General features: G+C 55.4%; 1 protein-coding gene across 2 annotated transcripts in view; it reads left to right on the plus strand.

The window, feature by feature from the left end:
- Window positions 1-1,660: 1,660 nt before the first annotated feature.
- The window catches only part of LOC102575804 (transmembrane protein 150A), a 29,227-nt gene continuing 14,968 nt past the window's right edge, over window positions 1,661-15,919 (plus strand). The window contains exons 1-2 of one of the 2 annotated variants that reach the window (XM_006272341.4): window positions 1,661-1,911; window positions 6,123-6,170. In XM_006272341.4, coding sequence (XP_006272403.2) covers window positions 1,832-1,911; window positions 6,123-6,170 — 128 coding nt within the window. In that variant the 5' untranslated portion in view covers window positions 1,661-1,831. Of the gene's footprint in view, window positions 1,912-4,297; window positions 4,395-6,122; window positions 6,171-15,919 lie in introns of those variants that run through there. The other variant, XM_019489393.2, reaches the window with a different exon arrangement.

Below are 15,919 nucleotides of genomic sequence, written 5' to 3' on the forward strand. Positions count from 1 at the left end.
GGCATGTATTGTTCTTGACAGGCAGTAACAATGTACTATTTGTCTATGCAGAAATGTCTGCTGCCAGCAGAGGGAGTGTCAGATCTACTAACTAGTCAAACTGCAACCCTATTCAGGTCAAGGTTCACCTAATATGGAAAGAGGTTTAGGAGTAAAGCAAACTAACTTGAAGTAAGGTCTTGCACTCTAGACTTCCTGCACTGAGAGGCCAAAGGAATATTACCAGTTTGGAAATCCTGGACACACTGCCCTTCCCAGCCAGGCACTTGGCTTACTCCTGCTGCCCCTGGCTTCATGGAGCTGCCTCAGGCCACGTTGCTCTCCTCTAGTGAGCTGAAAGCCACAGACACCGTCTCCCAGCACTCTGTACTCTCAGATTCAAGCAGCTTTGAGTCAAAAGAAAGTATCTAAAGTGCTAGAAGGAAACAGTAGCCAGCTGCTGTGAGGGGCTCTACACAAGCAATGCACACACCCAACAGCCCTCATCTCCCTGCCCAAGGCGAGCACCATGCAGACTTCTCACCCACGGGCTCGGGCTAGTCTCAGTCACTTGACCCCAGTAGCATAGAGAGCTAAATGCAGGGCAGGATGCTGAAGCCTGGCGCGGATCCAATACCCACCTTCACCCAGGCTGACAAAGTGGGTGCTGGGCAGCTTCCCCCCTGCCAGGAGCTCTGTCTGACCTGCAAGGCAAGGAGCAAAGCAGCCAGACAAGGAGAGAGGGTTGCGTGGCCCAGGGGTTGGGGGCTGGGACCTCACTGCCAGGCTTGGCTACAGACATCAGGTAGTCAAGGGAGGGGAGCCTGGCTTCCTCTGTATGTTCCTGCTTTAGAGGGGAGGTTGGCAGGGGCCTTTTGCCATATCCCTGCAGTGAGGAGCCAGGGGAGCAGGAGGCACTAGGAAGGAAGGTGTCGAGCAGGGCTCCTTGCTGGAGCAGGCCTACAGCCCTGCCTGGTTGCCCTCATTTTTATTAATTTTGTGTCTAAATATGTGGTGCTACCAGGGGTGAGTCTCTCTCCCAGACCTTTCAGTGGGGCTTCAGATACTCCCAAATCCATGGCTGACAGCCTACGTGCAGGCCCAGGCCCGGAGGCTTTGGGGTTCAGACACCCCTAGTGTCGCTTGTCCCCAGCCCCATGGCCGAGGGAGCAAGCTAGAGGGAGACCCCCCACCGCTGTCCATTGGGAGGCTCGGTCTGCCTCTGGCAGGCCTCAGCGACCTGTGCCGATCAGGTGGGAAGAAGGGTCTTCCCTTGCCAGGTCCCTAAAACCACCTGGGCTGAAACCACTGTCGCCGATGGTGTCTCCCCAGCTGGGCCAGACATAGGCATGGTGAACCGTGCGGCCACTCAGGGCCCGGACCGAAAATGGTAATTTTTATGATGCTGATCTCTGGCGAAGGGGGCCGACACAAGTTGGCCCGGGGCCGCATGCAGTCTAGGTCCGGTGCTGCTCCCCGGCGGGGCGGGCAGGGGCTGTGCCGGCCTGGAGCGAGCCTGGGAGCGCGAGCACCGCGAGGGGAAGGCGGCCCCGGCCCGGCGAGGGTCCCCCAGCGCCGCGGGGCAGGGCCGGGAGCACCGGCTCCGCCCCCGCCCGCCCTCTGCTGGCCCCGGCGGGGCGGGGCTGTCCTGTCCTGTCCCGTCCCGTCCCGTCCCGTCCCAGCGGCGCTGGTGCCGGCGGCTGCCCGCAGACGGCGGGAGTGGGAGTGAGAGTGGGGCCGCCCATGGGGCCCGCCGGCAGCAGACGGCCGCGGGAAGCCGCCGCCGCCGCCAGGGAGCCCCGCGGCCGCCCCTAGCCCGGCCGGGGCCAGAGGCGCGCGCTGCCCGCTTCGGATGCTCGCGGCCAGGATGCCAGCCTGGGCCGTGCTGCCCCTGGCGCTGCCCGCGCTCACCATCACCGGCATGTGGATCGTGTGAGTGCCCGCGCCGGGCGGGCGGGCGGGCGGGCGGTGGGGGGAGCCCCTGCCCATGCCCATGCCGCCAGCGATCGACTCTTCCGGCGGCGGCTGGCCGCATCCCGGGGCTCTCCGCCCGCGCTGACCACTGAGGGAAGCGCGGCCGAGCGGGGAGGCGACACGGACCCGGCCCCTGACAGCCCCCGGTCCCGGCCGGCCCGTGTGCGCCGCGTGGGGCAGCGTCGGGCCGGCGGTTCCCCCTCCGCCGCGCGGGGAGCGGGGTCCCGGTCCCGGTCTCGGCCTGGCCCTGGCGGGTCCTGCACGCACGTGCTGCAGCTCGGGCTGCTCCCCCGCTGCTGCGCCCTCACCCACGGGACGCTGCTGGGGGCTGCCCCTTAGCGCTAGTGCTAGACCTCACCTGGGACTGCTGCCTCGGAGGTCTTCCCTGGTGGGCGGCACATGTAGGGGGTCCCTGCCCTCAGCTGTCTGTGGCTGCCAGCCAGTGCCCCGGTGCCTGCTAGAGCAGCAGCTCCAGTGCCAGAGCCCAGAGGCTCCCAGGCAGGTGGAAGTTATCTTGCAGTGGTGGCAGGGGCTGTGGCATTGAGGGAGGCAGGAGGAAGGGGCCTGATGTGGATGATGGTGGAATGGGGAAGAGTAAAGCAACCACTGGCGGGAGGGCAGGTCTGTGTCCCTGGGCAGTGACTGAGCACCCACCTGCCTCACCTGCAGTCTGGACAAAGAGCCCCAGATCTTTTGGCCAAGGTGTTCCTTGGGTGCTGCTGACTCATTTGCTGCAACCCTGGTGCAGGGCCTGTGTAGCTGGCTTCAGTCCTGGCCCCTGCATGGTAACAGAGTTGAGCCTTGCAGCAGACTCCCCCCATGCTGCGGGGCAGCTGCAGGTTCAGAGCCCTTGCTGAGCTTTGGGGGCCAGGGAATAGAAAACGCATGCTTGGCTCTCTAACACACAGCTTGGAGTCCTTGAGAGAGAACCAGTGTTAGTTTCTACCCCCACCTTCCTGTGCCCTCAGTCACTGCCCATGGTACAGCCCAGTGCTGAGTCCTCTCTAGAGGGCTCCCTTGGGGCAGTCATGTCCCTCCAAAATGCTATAACTCCTTAGCTGCATTCTCTAGGGCTCGATACCCATCTTCCTCCACTGGGGAGGGGGACAACTTGGGTAAAACTTCTGGCTGTCTTTGCTACTGCTGCACAGAGGGTCACAGAAGGCAGGGGAGGGGGTTGGGTTAGTGCTGCTCTCTCTAGGCCCATCCTCTGCTTTGAGGATGCTGCTGCAGCCCCTCCAAGTGTGTGTGTGTGTGTGTGGGGGGGGGGGGGTAATTCTAGATTGAAGGGCTCTTTCCCTGCCACAAACACCCCCGGGGTTGTACAAATCTAGCCAGGTCTTCCAGGTGCCTCTAGCATTGGATCCTGGGGGAAAATGATGTTGACAGCTCTGCTATTGAAACCTCAGGTCAAAAGGCTTCCAGGTCTGCTGCCTTACCTGGGGGAGAGAGGCTATGTGTCTGCCAGAAGGGGAGATGGTGCTGGGGGGATATGGGAGGAGGAAGAGCCCTGTGGGTCCTTCCTGGAGGGAGGTGAAGGTGCTGGAGATTCAGTGCCTTTGCCTTATTTCCCTGGCCCATGAGGACTCCCAGAAAACAGACCTGGGCCAGGCAAGGTGGAGGAGCATGGGGAAAGGCCTGACTCATTCATTCACTCCTTGGCAGTGATGGTGTAATCTCAGGAAAGGGAATCCTAAGGAGCTGTCTGCACTGAAGTGACACCTACATTTCCCATTCCTAGTGAGGGTTAGGAGGCCTGCTTGACCCTACACACCGAGGGGCCCTGGTGAAGTGCTGTCGCAGCCTGTTCTGGGAGCAGGAAGGGAGTTAACAGGTTGCTTAGAGGGTACTGGCAGCCTCTGGGAAGGGAGAGCTGGAGCCAGGGCTGCCAGGAGGGGAGGGAGGATAACCCTGTAGCCCTGTGGATTTTTCTCTTGGGCATCTACTTGTTGCTTTCAGGCCATGCTGCCCAGCATGTATTCATCTCAGCAGTGGTGCCCCTTGTTCTCAGGCCGGTCTGTGTGACACCCTCTCACATCCAGGGTCTGTTACGTGGCCAGCTAGGTAAATAGAGGGGTTTTCTTGTTTGTACATGTGCCTATTTTTAACTTGAGTCGGCTGCGGTTAGGGGCAGCAGCAGCCTGTAATTAGAGCCAGCCCAGTTTGGGAGCCGCCCCGTGCTCCAGGACTTGCTCAGAAAAGAGCAGCACTTGCACGGGTCAGGGCAAACGCAGCACTTGGCTCTCTGGGGTGTTCTGCAGGCTAGCCATTGGGCCTCATGCCCTTCTGAAGCATTAGCCTTGTATTGCAGATACAAGTGACTTGCCCAGGATCTCGGTGGTGGTAACAGAGCTGGAAGACAGACCTGCAAGGCTAGGCCCTGGTTCTGCATCACGGATGTACAGTCAACATGGGATTGGGTCCTAGTGTCCCAGAAGCCTGTGAGTTATGTAGGGTTGTGTAGCCTTGGGTGACTGCCTGTTTGGCTCTGTGTGATCACTCTCAGGTCACCCTCCTGCCCCTGGAAAAGGTTGGTGAGAGAAGCTGCCTGCCTCTCTCTCCTATCAACTTAGTGTCCCTTTTGGATGCCCTGCCGAAATCAGGCTGGAACTGTGATGGGCACTGTAGCCAGCTGCTGCGGTTTGGATGGACACAGTTCCTGCCTCTCATGAGCAGCACAGCTAATTTGTAAGACAGGGATGCTGCCCAGTTCTGCCTGGCAGGCTGCCCCCTGTCCCACAGGGCAGGCATCTGTAAATGCAGGATTGATGTGCCCATGAATAAGCCCTCTCTCTTGCTGTGTATCCATCTGCATGGGTCTCTCCCTGTATCTGGGAGCGTCACATAATGAGACAGAAAAGCAGCAGGCCCCTCAGCACCAGGGAGGAGATGCATAAGGGCTGAGCACAGAGATGCATGAGGCAGGGCTGTGGGCTTGCCCCTTCCCCTGTGGGTTGGGTCTGGCTGAGGCATCTGGGCACCTTTGCTCAGAGGAGAGGGCGGGGGGCACATGGATGGAGCTCTGGGGCCTGAAGGATCTATGGTCCTTGCAGAGGAGCAGGCAGATGGTGTGATGGGCAGGGGGAGGAAGGGAATGGGCCTGTATCTTTCACAGTAGCCTCTATGAGTTGCCCCCTCTGTCCCTGGGAAGTATGCTGTAGTGTTAGGTGGAAAGTGGGGAAGCTCCTGACTGGGAAGGGAGGGCCAGGGCTAGGACCCTGGGCAAGGGGTGTAGGGAGCACAGAGGGGAGCAGACAGAGCACCTACAGGACGTGGAGGGCTTTGTTGCTTGCTTTGATTAGCAGAAAGGGAAGAGGATTTTTACCCTAAGTATGGGGGAGCTGCCTTGGGAGGGGAATAGGACAGGACAGATTGATCCACATTGCTGGAGGCAGATCATGGGGAAAGTCTTAAAAACCTGGTGAGGATATTACGTGGGTGCTGGAGAGTGGCAGAAGGTGTCAGCAAGCTGCTGACAGGAATTGGCCATGGCCAGAGGTGGCTCCCCGGCTCTTCAGCACCATGACTGCTGCACTAGTCTGCATTGCCTGGCTCTCCACCTTTCTGTCAGGAGGTTAGAGAAGCCCTTGGGATGATGGCTTGGGGTGGGTAATGGCATGTGAGATGTTGGTTGTGGGCCCTGTGCTTCTGCCAGGTAGATGCTGTTACCAGGCATCAACTTGCCCTCTCTGGCCTGACTTTCTTGCCCCATGGGAGGTCCATGCTGTGGGGTCCTACCTGCCTTCTCCTGTCCTGCTCAGTCAGGGCCCACTGGTGTCCTCCAGGGGAGCTGTCAGAGTGCCAGTGTCTTGAGTCACACTCCTACCTTCATGGAGGTGGGTCCTTTGAATGGAGCAATCATGTCAGAGCCCGTGATCAGAGCGAGAAACACGCTGCTCAGCAAGTGGCGGTCCATGCATCCAACCTGAGGCTGGTAGCCTAGGGAGGCCTCTACCATATGTATAGTGCTGGTCACCAGCTGTAGCATTCCAGCCTGGCTTGGCTGGTCTAGGACAAATGCAAGTGAGATGCCAGGATGGCCCATGGGAGGTGGTGGTGTTGAGTCTGGTTCCTGCTGAAAATATGTTGTTTTCAGGGGTGGCAGTGCAACTGGAGGGGGAGACAGTGAGATGGGAGGCTGAGCTGACCATGTGTTCTCTCTCCTGTAGGTACGCTATGGCGCTTTCCAACAACCACATCTGCCCAGTCCACAACTGGTAAGGAGCCTTGCTGTGGGAAGGGATTGGTGCTGGTTGGGGTAGGGTATCAGTTGGCTGTAGGCCCAGTCATGGCTGGTCCTTCCCTGAGCACAGTAGAAAGGCCTGTGGTGGCCTTGGCATGATGTCTTATGGCTGGCAGGTTGGGATGTTGCATGATGCAGCAACCCTCCCACTCCCTGAGCTCTTCAGCAGAGCATGCAGGGAGACGAGGCTGTTGCTCAGTGACCAGGCACATATCTGCTGGCAGATTCAACCTAGTTTAGTCCAGCACTGGACATGCTTAGCTTGTCCAAGGGAGAGCTGTTGCAAAGCAGGTTAGACAGGCCCTGGAGAGAATTGAATTGCTCCCTGGACTTTCTTACTGATGAATGCCAGGTCACCCTGAGCTTGCAAGTGTCACGGCCTGGTGGTGGAGCAGTGAGTGGGGCCAGGCTATTTCAGGAAGCTTGTGTCCTGGGGACCAAGGGCTTAGTGTTATCTACAGGCTTGTCCCTTAAAAGCTGTTTCACCCTTGCTGCATTGTTTCCACAAAATGCCTCCTTGGGATTGCACATGCTGTCTAGTCTGACTGTTAAATGCATCAAGCCCACTCTCAGTTCTGAATGGGAGACCTCCAGTGAGTGCCTGGGTTAGCAGAGGGAAGTGCTGTGCTGAAGCTGCCTTCATGTAGAAGTGTTTGCAGGATCCAGCTCTGAGTTTGCAATGTGCTGGAGGGTCCTTCAGGATGACTGCTATACAAAAGTCCTCCACAAAAACCTGGTTAATACATGGTTATGGTTGTTTCAGCAAATAATCTAGCCTTCATGCAAAACATATAAGAATGTTGCCATTCACCAAGAGTCTGAAAAAGGCCGTTAAGGGAATTACAGAGCGATGTGTCTCCTTGGGAATGCTTAAGACTTGTACGTGTCCTCTCCTGAGCCTGGACATCCCCCTTTTCCTGACTTTGCCAAGACCAACTGGATCTTCATAAAACTGCTCCTGTGGGATTTTAGCAAAGGGCAGAATTTTCCAGAAAGTTCCCAGACGTCCAAGCAATACGGGGGCTGGAAAATCGCCCGGGTTGGTCTTTGGAAAATTTTCTGAATGGTTTCTAACTTGTCACGTCTCCAAAGCAGCTCAGCCCAGAAAGTCCACATTCGTTTTACTGTTACTGGAGTGCGAAAAGGAAAAGTATATATATGCCGCCGTTTCCTGTCGAATATTTTATTCTGTCTAGAGAAGAATGTGTTTGTCAGCATTGGCTTCCGTGGCATAAACAGAATGCTAATGATGAATAATGCTTTAAGAATTTGGGTTTAAGGCTTTTTTTTTCTTTTTAAAAAAGCAAGCCCAGCCCCTGCAGGAGACTCCCTTGAACTCCACTTCTCTCGGGTTTCAAGGTTGGAAAACAAAGCCATGTGTAAATTAGGAGATCTGAAAAAAACACCAGCCCCCAGCCTTGGTGTTTTCAAAGAGAAGTGCTTTTTAACCCTGCCCTTACTGAGTGGATCCAAGCGTGACTTACTGAAAACTCTATCTCTGCCCAAAGAGTAAGCACTGTAATTTTGAAAACTATCAGCCCTTGCTTTTACTTAAAGCCTAGCAAAGGCCAAGCCTACTTTTAACTGAAAGCGTCAGTATTAACTATGGAGCTGCTAATTGAGGCCTCCACCTGTGAGGTTAGAAGGAATTCTAGACAGGGGGCCTGGGTGTTTGTAAGCCTGGGCACTCACAGCCTCTGATTCATATGATTATCACAACATAATGGTCAACTTCTTTTCTGGAGAGACTCTGAACTGCTCGGCTGTATGGCCTATGCATTGCTAACACAGATGCTTCAGTAGCTGCAATGCTTTGAGGGAAGAAGACCTGAGTCAACTCTGTGACAAAGATCCTGGGTGGCCAGTGCTGGCCACGCTGGAGCCTGTGCTGATACCGCTGCAGTGTGGGTGGGTGTGAGCTTGTGCAGACTCTTGCTCTGAGTAAGTACTGGTCCCAGGGCCAGGAGGTGCACGGGTGTATCCAGAGTGATTGTGGTGGAGGGAAGGGGCCATGTGTATTTCCAGTCCCTGAGCAGTTACAGTTGGAGCGGATCATAGCAGTAAGTGACCTGAGCTCAGATCTTTGCAAGAGGTCTGGACCTGCTCCAGCTTCTTTCCCCAGAGTCTGGGAGAGTGCTGGGGACATGGTCCTTCCTTCAGCTGGAGCCCGTCACGTGGTCTGGCTGAGAGACAGCGCTGTGCCTCCAGGCTGCTCCCATGCCATGAGCCCAAGGTAAGCAGGGAAGGGAGGAAGAATGCGATTGCAGGGTAACTGTCCTGTTTCTTCCCCCAGGACACAGATGCTTTCCTGCTCTCCAGGATGGGCTGGTAGGACTAGGGGGCAGCACTTGCGGGGCTGAGTGAGCCCCCCTGCTGCAGCCCACCCAGATTTTGCATTCCTGGCACAAATCCCAGGCTGCTGCTGCATTCCCAGCTCCTTGCCAGGCTTGGAGCAGCTCTGATCTTGCCTGTGACTTCAGTGTTTCGGGACTGAAGGAGGGTGTGCTCCTTGGCCCGGTCCTCACAGACATCTGATCCCTGCTTCCCTCTTTCTGCTCTCCCCTCTCCCCCTGCAGCCCTGAGGTGAAGGACAGTGGGATCTCTGCCATGCCACTGCTAGGTCTGGCTGCTGAGGGGTCTTCTGCAGTGAGGGAGAGTCTGGCCACCTGTTGAAGTGAAAGCTTTGGGGGTGAGGGTTTTGGTTTTGGAGACCTGTCTCCTACCATCCACATGCAGAGCCAGGGAAGGGAGCGGGTGGGACCATGGTTTTATATTCAAATTTTATTTATTTCTTTGGCCTGTGCCCAGCAGGTCTGAGGGTTGCTGGAGCTTGGCAGGGAGTGTGGGGAAAGGATTGTTTTGAGATGAGTAGAGCCAGGACCCTGGCATGGCTGTCCTCAGGCTGCCTCTGTCCTGTCTGGTTTCCTGCACTAAGCAGGCTGAGCCAGCTTGGCCCCTGGATGGGAGACCAGCAGGTTGGCTGTGTACGTGGAATCCCACTTCAGTGAGTGCCCAGTGCAGAGTTATCCTGTTCCCTGTCCTGCTGCAGGCTGGCGTGAAAGCTGCTGTTCTCCCTGTTCGGGGGCATTAAAACCATTGACTTCTTCCCTCTGCCCCACAGGAGTGAGTAGTGTAGGAATTTGTATCCTGGGGACCCACCGCACTGTCATGTGGGTCTGTCCTTAGCTTGTCCCACTACTCGGCCCATCTTTGACTGAGGTGTTGCTGTGTGGGCTGTTGAGCAGCCTCCCAATCCTGCACCAGAGGTACAAGCAAGAGCTGTATGTGCTGGAGTTAACAGGTTGGCCAGGGGCCTGATGGCGCTGCCACAGTCGTTTATAACTGGAGGCAAATAAGCAATTCCCTCACACAGATGGGAGCAACCACCTCTGGGGCTGTTTGCTGGGCCCCTTCAAGCAGTCAGGGAGGTACTAGGAGCTCAAGGGGTTTGAGAGGAGTGGGGGAAAGGACTCAACAGGGGGGTAGTGCCCTTCTCCCTCCTTTCCCTTGGGGCTGGGCTCTGTCCTGGGCACTGCAGCTTGCAGTCACGCTGCTGCATGCTACTTGGGGCACACAGCTTCTGTGTTTGGGCCTAGTTTAAGGGGAAACAGGCCTTGGTCTATCCAAGTTTGGACCTCCCTGGAAACCCATAGGATCTCCCTGGCTTGCCACTCAGCCCTACCACTGTGCGAGCTCTTGTGTCTCACCAGACCTGCAGTTTCCATCCCATGGCATCAGTCTCTCCCCATACAGATGGTTTCATCTTGTACTTTCCCCCTGCCTGGTGGATGCTGGGTTTCCCCTCCCCATCTCTGCCTATATTCCTAAGGAGGTAGCCTGACCTGGAGGCCTGTGCAGCAGGTTGTGAGGGGGGAAGGATTGTGAATACTATTCCCTACTCTGTTGCTAGCTCCATGTGTGATCCTGAGCACATCGCCTTGCCTCCCTGTCCCTCAGCCACCTGCCCATGAGCAGGGGCTAATAGTGGCATCTTGTCTGTAGGGATGCTGTGAGGATGAGCTAATGTCTGTAGAGTATGCTGAACACAGGGCTACAGACATGGGGAATGTGGCTAGAGGTGCAACTCCCTGAAGCACTTGTTGGTCACCACTGGGCATTTTGAATGTGGTCAGCAGACAGGCTCCTGGGGAGGACAGGTGCTATGTTTCTTTAGCCCCTTTCACCCTGGATGATCTCTGAATTCTTTGACAAACTCTCATTTGCAGTGATCTCTCCTCTGTAGCTATGTCAGGGGGTCAAAACACTAGCCTCTGGATGCCACCTCCTGACACGTTCTTCTACAAACCTCCCTCTGTCAGTGACCAGCTATTGCTTCCAACACCCATAGCTATTGCCTCTGAGGTGATAGGGGCAAGGGGTAATGTGGCAGCAGAAGTCTGTCGAGGGGTATAGTTAAGTGTTGCAGGCAGTGGCATGTGACATGCATAGCTGTGGTTCTAATGGGGAAAGATTGTCTTGACAAGAGGCAGCCTTTTCTCTTTTCTGTGTGCGCAAGGAGGGAGGGCAATTGGAACTGCTTTCCACAAATTTATGCATTAACCTGAGCAAGGACAGCTCATCTACAGCCATCTCTGGGGTGGAACATCATGGCTGTTCCCCAGGCACAGCAGTCTAGGGTGGGAAATAAGGGCAAAATGTAAGGACTCCAGCTGCAGTCTGGCTGGGTTGTAAATGCCCTGACTCATGAGGAAAGCACTGTGGGTTTGTTGCCAGGGGGCAGTGCTTTTCCCTGCCACACAGCATCTCCTGGGCACAGGCATGGCTGGGAGAGTGGGCCACACCTTGGCTAGCCGGCATCCCTGTGCCCTGGGGGGACTCTTGCTCAGCTGTAGGGTTGGTCAGTGAGGTCTGGCAGCAGGCAGGGCAGATGCCTGTCTCGGGTCCTGTTGTGAGGGCCTCATGCTGGTGCCTGGCTTGGAGGGTTGTATGTGATTGGTTAGAGCAACAGTGGCAAAGGAAGGTATTGCTGCCCCCCTAGTGTGGGGCTCCCCAGCTCGATTCCTGAGGGCCCCAGAGTCTTGAATGGGGGATAGCTGGGCCCTCTCAGGACAGCCAGTGTTCAGCCTTGATGCTGTGGGACCTCTCTGGTCTGACGCCTAGGCATCAGGATGGTGGACTTGCAAGGCCATCCAGACCAGAAGCCAAAACAAGGTGGGTCTACGCCTGCTTCTGCCATTCCTGGGGGACTCATCAACAAAGCCAGCCAGTGGCAGCAGCAACCAGGGCTGGCTGGTTCCTCCCCACCATGGCCCCTCAGCGTAGCACGGCCAGCCCTGGAAAGGCTGGGCAGCATTGTCCTTCACTGCTCTGGGACCGGCAGCTCCAGTGTGTGAATGACAGTGCCAGAAAGGAGCAAAGACCCAGTCAGGGCCTCACCTCAGGGCACTGTGGCTAACAGTCCACAGAGTAACCGTGTCCTGCCTGCCCAGGGCACTCAGCTGCTCACACCCCTAGGGGTTGCCATTCCCCAGCCGAAGGTGCCTGTTCCCCTGCAGCACTTGCAGCTTTGGTCTGGTTACACCAGCAGAGTGCCACTTCCCTGCGGTCCCTCCTCTCCTCCCCTTCCTCTGCCCTGCAGTTCCAGTAAACTGAGCTGCGCTTCCTCCTCCTGCAAGTCTGGAGCTGTGGTTGCGCTGCCTGGCCCCACCCTGTTCTCTCACCTCTTGATGCTGTGTGTTTGGAAGCAGGAAGTTGCTTGTTCCTGGCACCCCCCCGTGTCCCTCCTCTTGTGGGGGTGGCAGGGAAGGGGGGGTGCTTCCTGCGATCCTCTCCAGTCAGCAAACCCGGGCTGCAGAGGAACTCTGTGCTGGCCCCAGGGATCCTCTCTCCCTGCCCTCTCCCTGCTCACAGGGAGGGATCCTCTCTCCCTGCTCACAGCCCTGCCTGCTGCCTTCTTGCTGCCTACCCAAGAGCTTGCTGTGTTTGGGGAAGCAGCTGATTACGCTCTGTGGCCTATAGCAGGGGGTGACAGCTAGGACAAGAGCAGTACCATATAGCTGGGCCTACAGCGGAAGCCACAGCCCAGGCACTGACATTGAGTACCTGCATGGTGGGGCTGGGCACCCAAGCAGCTGTGATAGAGCAGAGGAAGTGCGGCGTGAGGCAGTGGGGGCACATGGGGTGCTTCAGAGGGGTTGTTTCACAGGAGAGAGGCTGGGAGCTCCCAGGGGACAGTGATGTAGTGGACAGGATAGAGTTACCATGTAGAGCTGGGAGGCTGTTGGGAGCTGGCAGGGAAGCTCATCACTTCTCAGTTGAGTCAGGAAGACTGTCCTTCAGTCAGTTGCTTTCTTGGGTAGCTCAGGCCTGGCTAAGTGGGGAGGGACCATCTTGGCACTAGACATCTCTGAGATTCCAGTTGCTGGAGGTCTCTGCTGTATCCCAAGAATCTGGGTCTGGCTGGGGGCATTCCCTGTGTTGCCCTCTCCCCATCTGTGCTGGCTGGGTGTTAAGTTCCCTGACACAGCATTGAGGTTCATAGATTCATAGATGCGAGGGTCGGAAGGGACCTCAACAGATCAATGAATCCAACCCCCTGCCTAGGCAGAAAAGAGTGCTGAAGTCAGATGACCCCAGTCAGATGCCAATCCATCCTTCTCTTAAAGACCCCCAAGGTAGGGGAGAGCACCACCTCCCTTGGAAGCCCATTCCAAATTTTGGCCACCCTTACTGTGAAGAAGTTTTTCCTGATATCTAGCCTAAATCTGCTCTCTGTCAGTTTGTGACCATTGTTCCTTGTTACCCCAAGAGGCACCCTGGCGAACAGAGCATCTCCAATCCCTTGCTGCTCCCCCCTAATGAATTTGTAGGTGGCCACAAGATCACCTCTCAGCCTTCTCTTGCGGTGGCTGAAGAGGTTCAGGTCCCTCAGTCTCTCCTCATAGGGCTTGCCCCGACCATACGAGTGGCCCTCCTCTGGACCCTCTTGAGTTTATCAACATCATTCTTGAATTACGGCACCCAAAACTGGACACAGTACTCCAACTGTGGTCTGACCAATGCCGCATAGAGGGGAAGTATCACCTCCTTGGTTCTATTTGTCATTAGGGCTATGCAAGGCTTTGGACTGTGCTTCGGATCTGGAGAAGCTTCGGACACTTTGGCGTCTGAAACAGCACGTCAGGATTGAAGCACTGGCTTTGTTAGGCTTTCCAAAGCAGTTCGGAGTTTCCGAAGCACTTTGGAAAAGCTTCGGAGCCGCTTTGGAGATCTGGCCATAGGGTACAATGGGGAATCAATGAAATATCTATAACTTTGTTGTTTTTTGTCTGATTTGGATGAAACTTGCAGGTGGTAGCTACTGCTGAGAGCATGAAGCCGGCCAAGTTTCAAGAAGATTGGTGCAGGGGTTTGGAGGGAACTGCACCCCAAATTCTTGAAAGAAAACTCATGTCACGTCTATGTGTTACAACACGGGGGTGAAAACTGCAGGGGTGATAGCCCCTGGTGAGGCCACAAAGGCTGCCAAGTTTTCAAGGCTTTGTGGCCACAGCAGGGGCCACCATCCCTGCAGCTTTCGTCCTGCTGCGCCTTAACACACACAGTGTCACCTATGGCACGAGTTTTGCTTGTCCGCAACTTGAGGTGCAGTTTCCCCCAAACCCCTTCGTTTATCTCCTTGAAACTTGGCAGGCCTCGTGGCCTCACCAGGGGCTACCACCCTGCAGTTTTCACCCCCCTGTGGTGTAACACGTAGATGTGACAGTTTTGCTTTCAAGAATTTGGGGTGCAGTTCTTCCCAAACCCCTGCACTGAACTTCTTGAAACTTGGCAGGCTTTGTGGCCTCAGCATAGGCTATCACCCCCGCAAGTTTCATTCAAATCAGACAAAAAACAACAAAGTTATACATATTTCATCGATTCCCCATTATATCCTATGGCTGGATCTCCAAGGCGGTTCTGAAGCTTCGGAGCTGCTTTGGCCGGATCAAAGTGGAAACCTGGTCCGGAGCTCCGGATCAGATCCCTGGCATCTGACGCAACTGGATCGAATAGCTGCCTACTCGCACAGGCCTTTTTGTCATGTGTCTGCTGATGCATGATAAAGTGCAGTTAGCTTTGCTGAAGATTTTGTCACACTGATGACTCATGTTCATCTTGGAGTCCACTATGACTCCGAGATCCGTTTCTGCTTCTGTGCTGCTGAAAGGGTCACTTCCTACCCAGTAGGTGTGCTGGATATTTTTGTGCCCTAGGTGCAGCACTCTGCATTTGTCCTTGTCCTTGTTGTACTGCATCCTATTGTGTACTGCCCACTTTTCTAACCTATCCAGGTCTGCCTGCAATCGTTCCCTACCCTCTGGAGTGTGCCCTTCATCCCACAATTTAGTATCATCCACAAACTTGGACAGAGTACACTTCACACCCACATCCAAGTCACTGATGAAGATATTGAAGAGTACAGGTCCAAGGACTGAACCCTGCGGGACCCCACTACCCACATCCTTCCAGGTCAATACCGACCTGTCTGTTACCTCTGGGTGCGACCGCTAAGCCAATTTGCCACCCACTGGACTGTGTAAACATCTATATCACAGACTCTTAATTTATTTATGAGAATGGGGTGAGATACCATACCAAAGGCCTTGCTAAAATCCAGGAAAACGACATCCACCTCTATTCCTGCATCTAAGCATTTTGTGACCCTGTCATAAAACGAAACCAGATTGGTCAGCCATGATCTACCTGCTATGAATCCATGCTGGTTTCCCTGCTGCATTATTTTTTCCATTGGACTCCCACAGGTATGATTCTTCATAATCTTTTTCAAAAACCTTTCCAAGGATGGAGATGAGACTGACTGGCCTGTAATTACTCAGATCCTCCTTCCTCCCTTTCTTGAAAATAGGGACCACATTGGCTCTTTTCCAGTCCTCTGCGACCTGACCCAAACACCACGAGCGCTCAAACAGCTGTGCTAGTGGTTCTGCTTTGACGTGTGGGTTTCCTTCTTCATGGGAAGGCACATAGGTGTCTTAGCAAGCAGTCTGGCAGTGGGATGAGATGTGGGCACCAGTTGCCTCAGCACTGCTCCTCTGGGTACCCACAAATTGAGCCCTGTGGAGACAGGACCCTGGCAGCCGGTTAGTGGGGCGACTTGAGCAGGTCCCTCTGCTATGGCTTTCTGGAGCCAAGCATCCAAATTCTGCCGATTCCCAGCTTCCTCATTGCCCCTGTGTGCTGTGAGCCATAGACTCCCATCTAGACCCTGCAGTGGGGGGCACTGAGGCCTGACTGGTTTCATAGGACTCAGTGGCTGTCAGGAGAAAAGTGAGGCCTGGAAGAGGACCTGATCATCATGCCTGCAGCGCTGGGCTTTTCCTTCATCCTCCCTCCATCTTCATGGTTCTTTTGGGACCGTGCAGTGAAATGGGTGTCCCAGCTCATAACTATGTGGCAAGCCTGTATGAGGTGCATGCTTCTTACTGACTCTGCTCAGGGTAACAACATTTAAAGACCATGTTGGAAATGCTCCTTCAAGGTGGGGAGAAAGTCCTCTAAAGGCTGCTTGGCTATTGGTAGCTTGCAGCTGTTGGCTTGCTCTGATGAAATGATTAGCCAGCACCTGTCAGAAGTTCAGCCTGCTCCCTGATTCTGGATGCTGCAGGTGTCTGCCTAGAGCAGCCCAAATGGGCATTGCTAGAGGTGTGTGATGACACAGGGTTGGGCAGGGTTTCCATGCAGTGGCACTTGAATAGAACC

This window comes from Alligator mississippiensis, chromosome 6 (genome assembly GCF_030867095.1).
Source record: "Alligator mississippiensis isolate rAllMis1 chromosome 6, rAllMis1, whole genome shotgun sequence".
NCBI classification, from domain to species: Eukaryota; Metazoa; Chordata; order Crocodylia; family Alligatoridae; genus Alligator; species Alligator mississippiensis.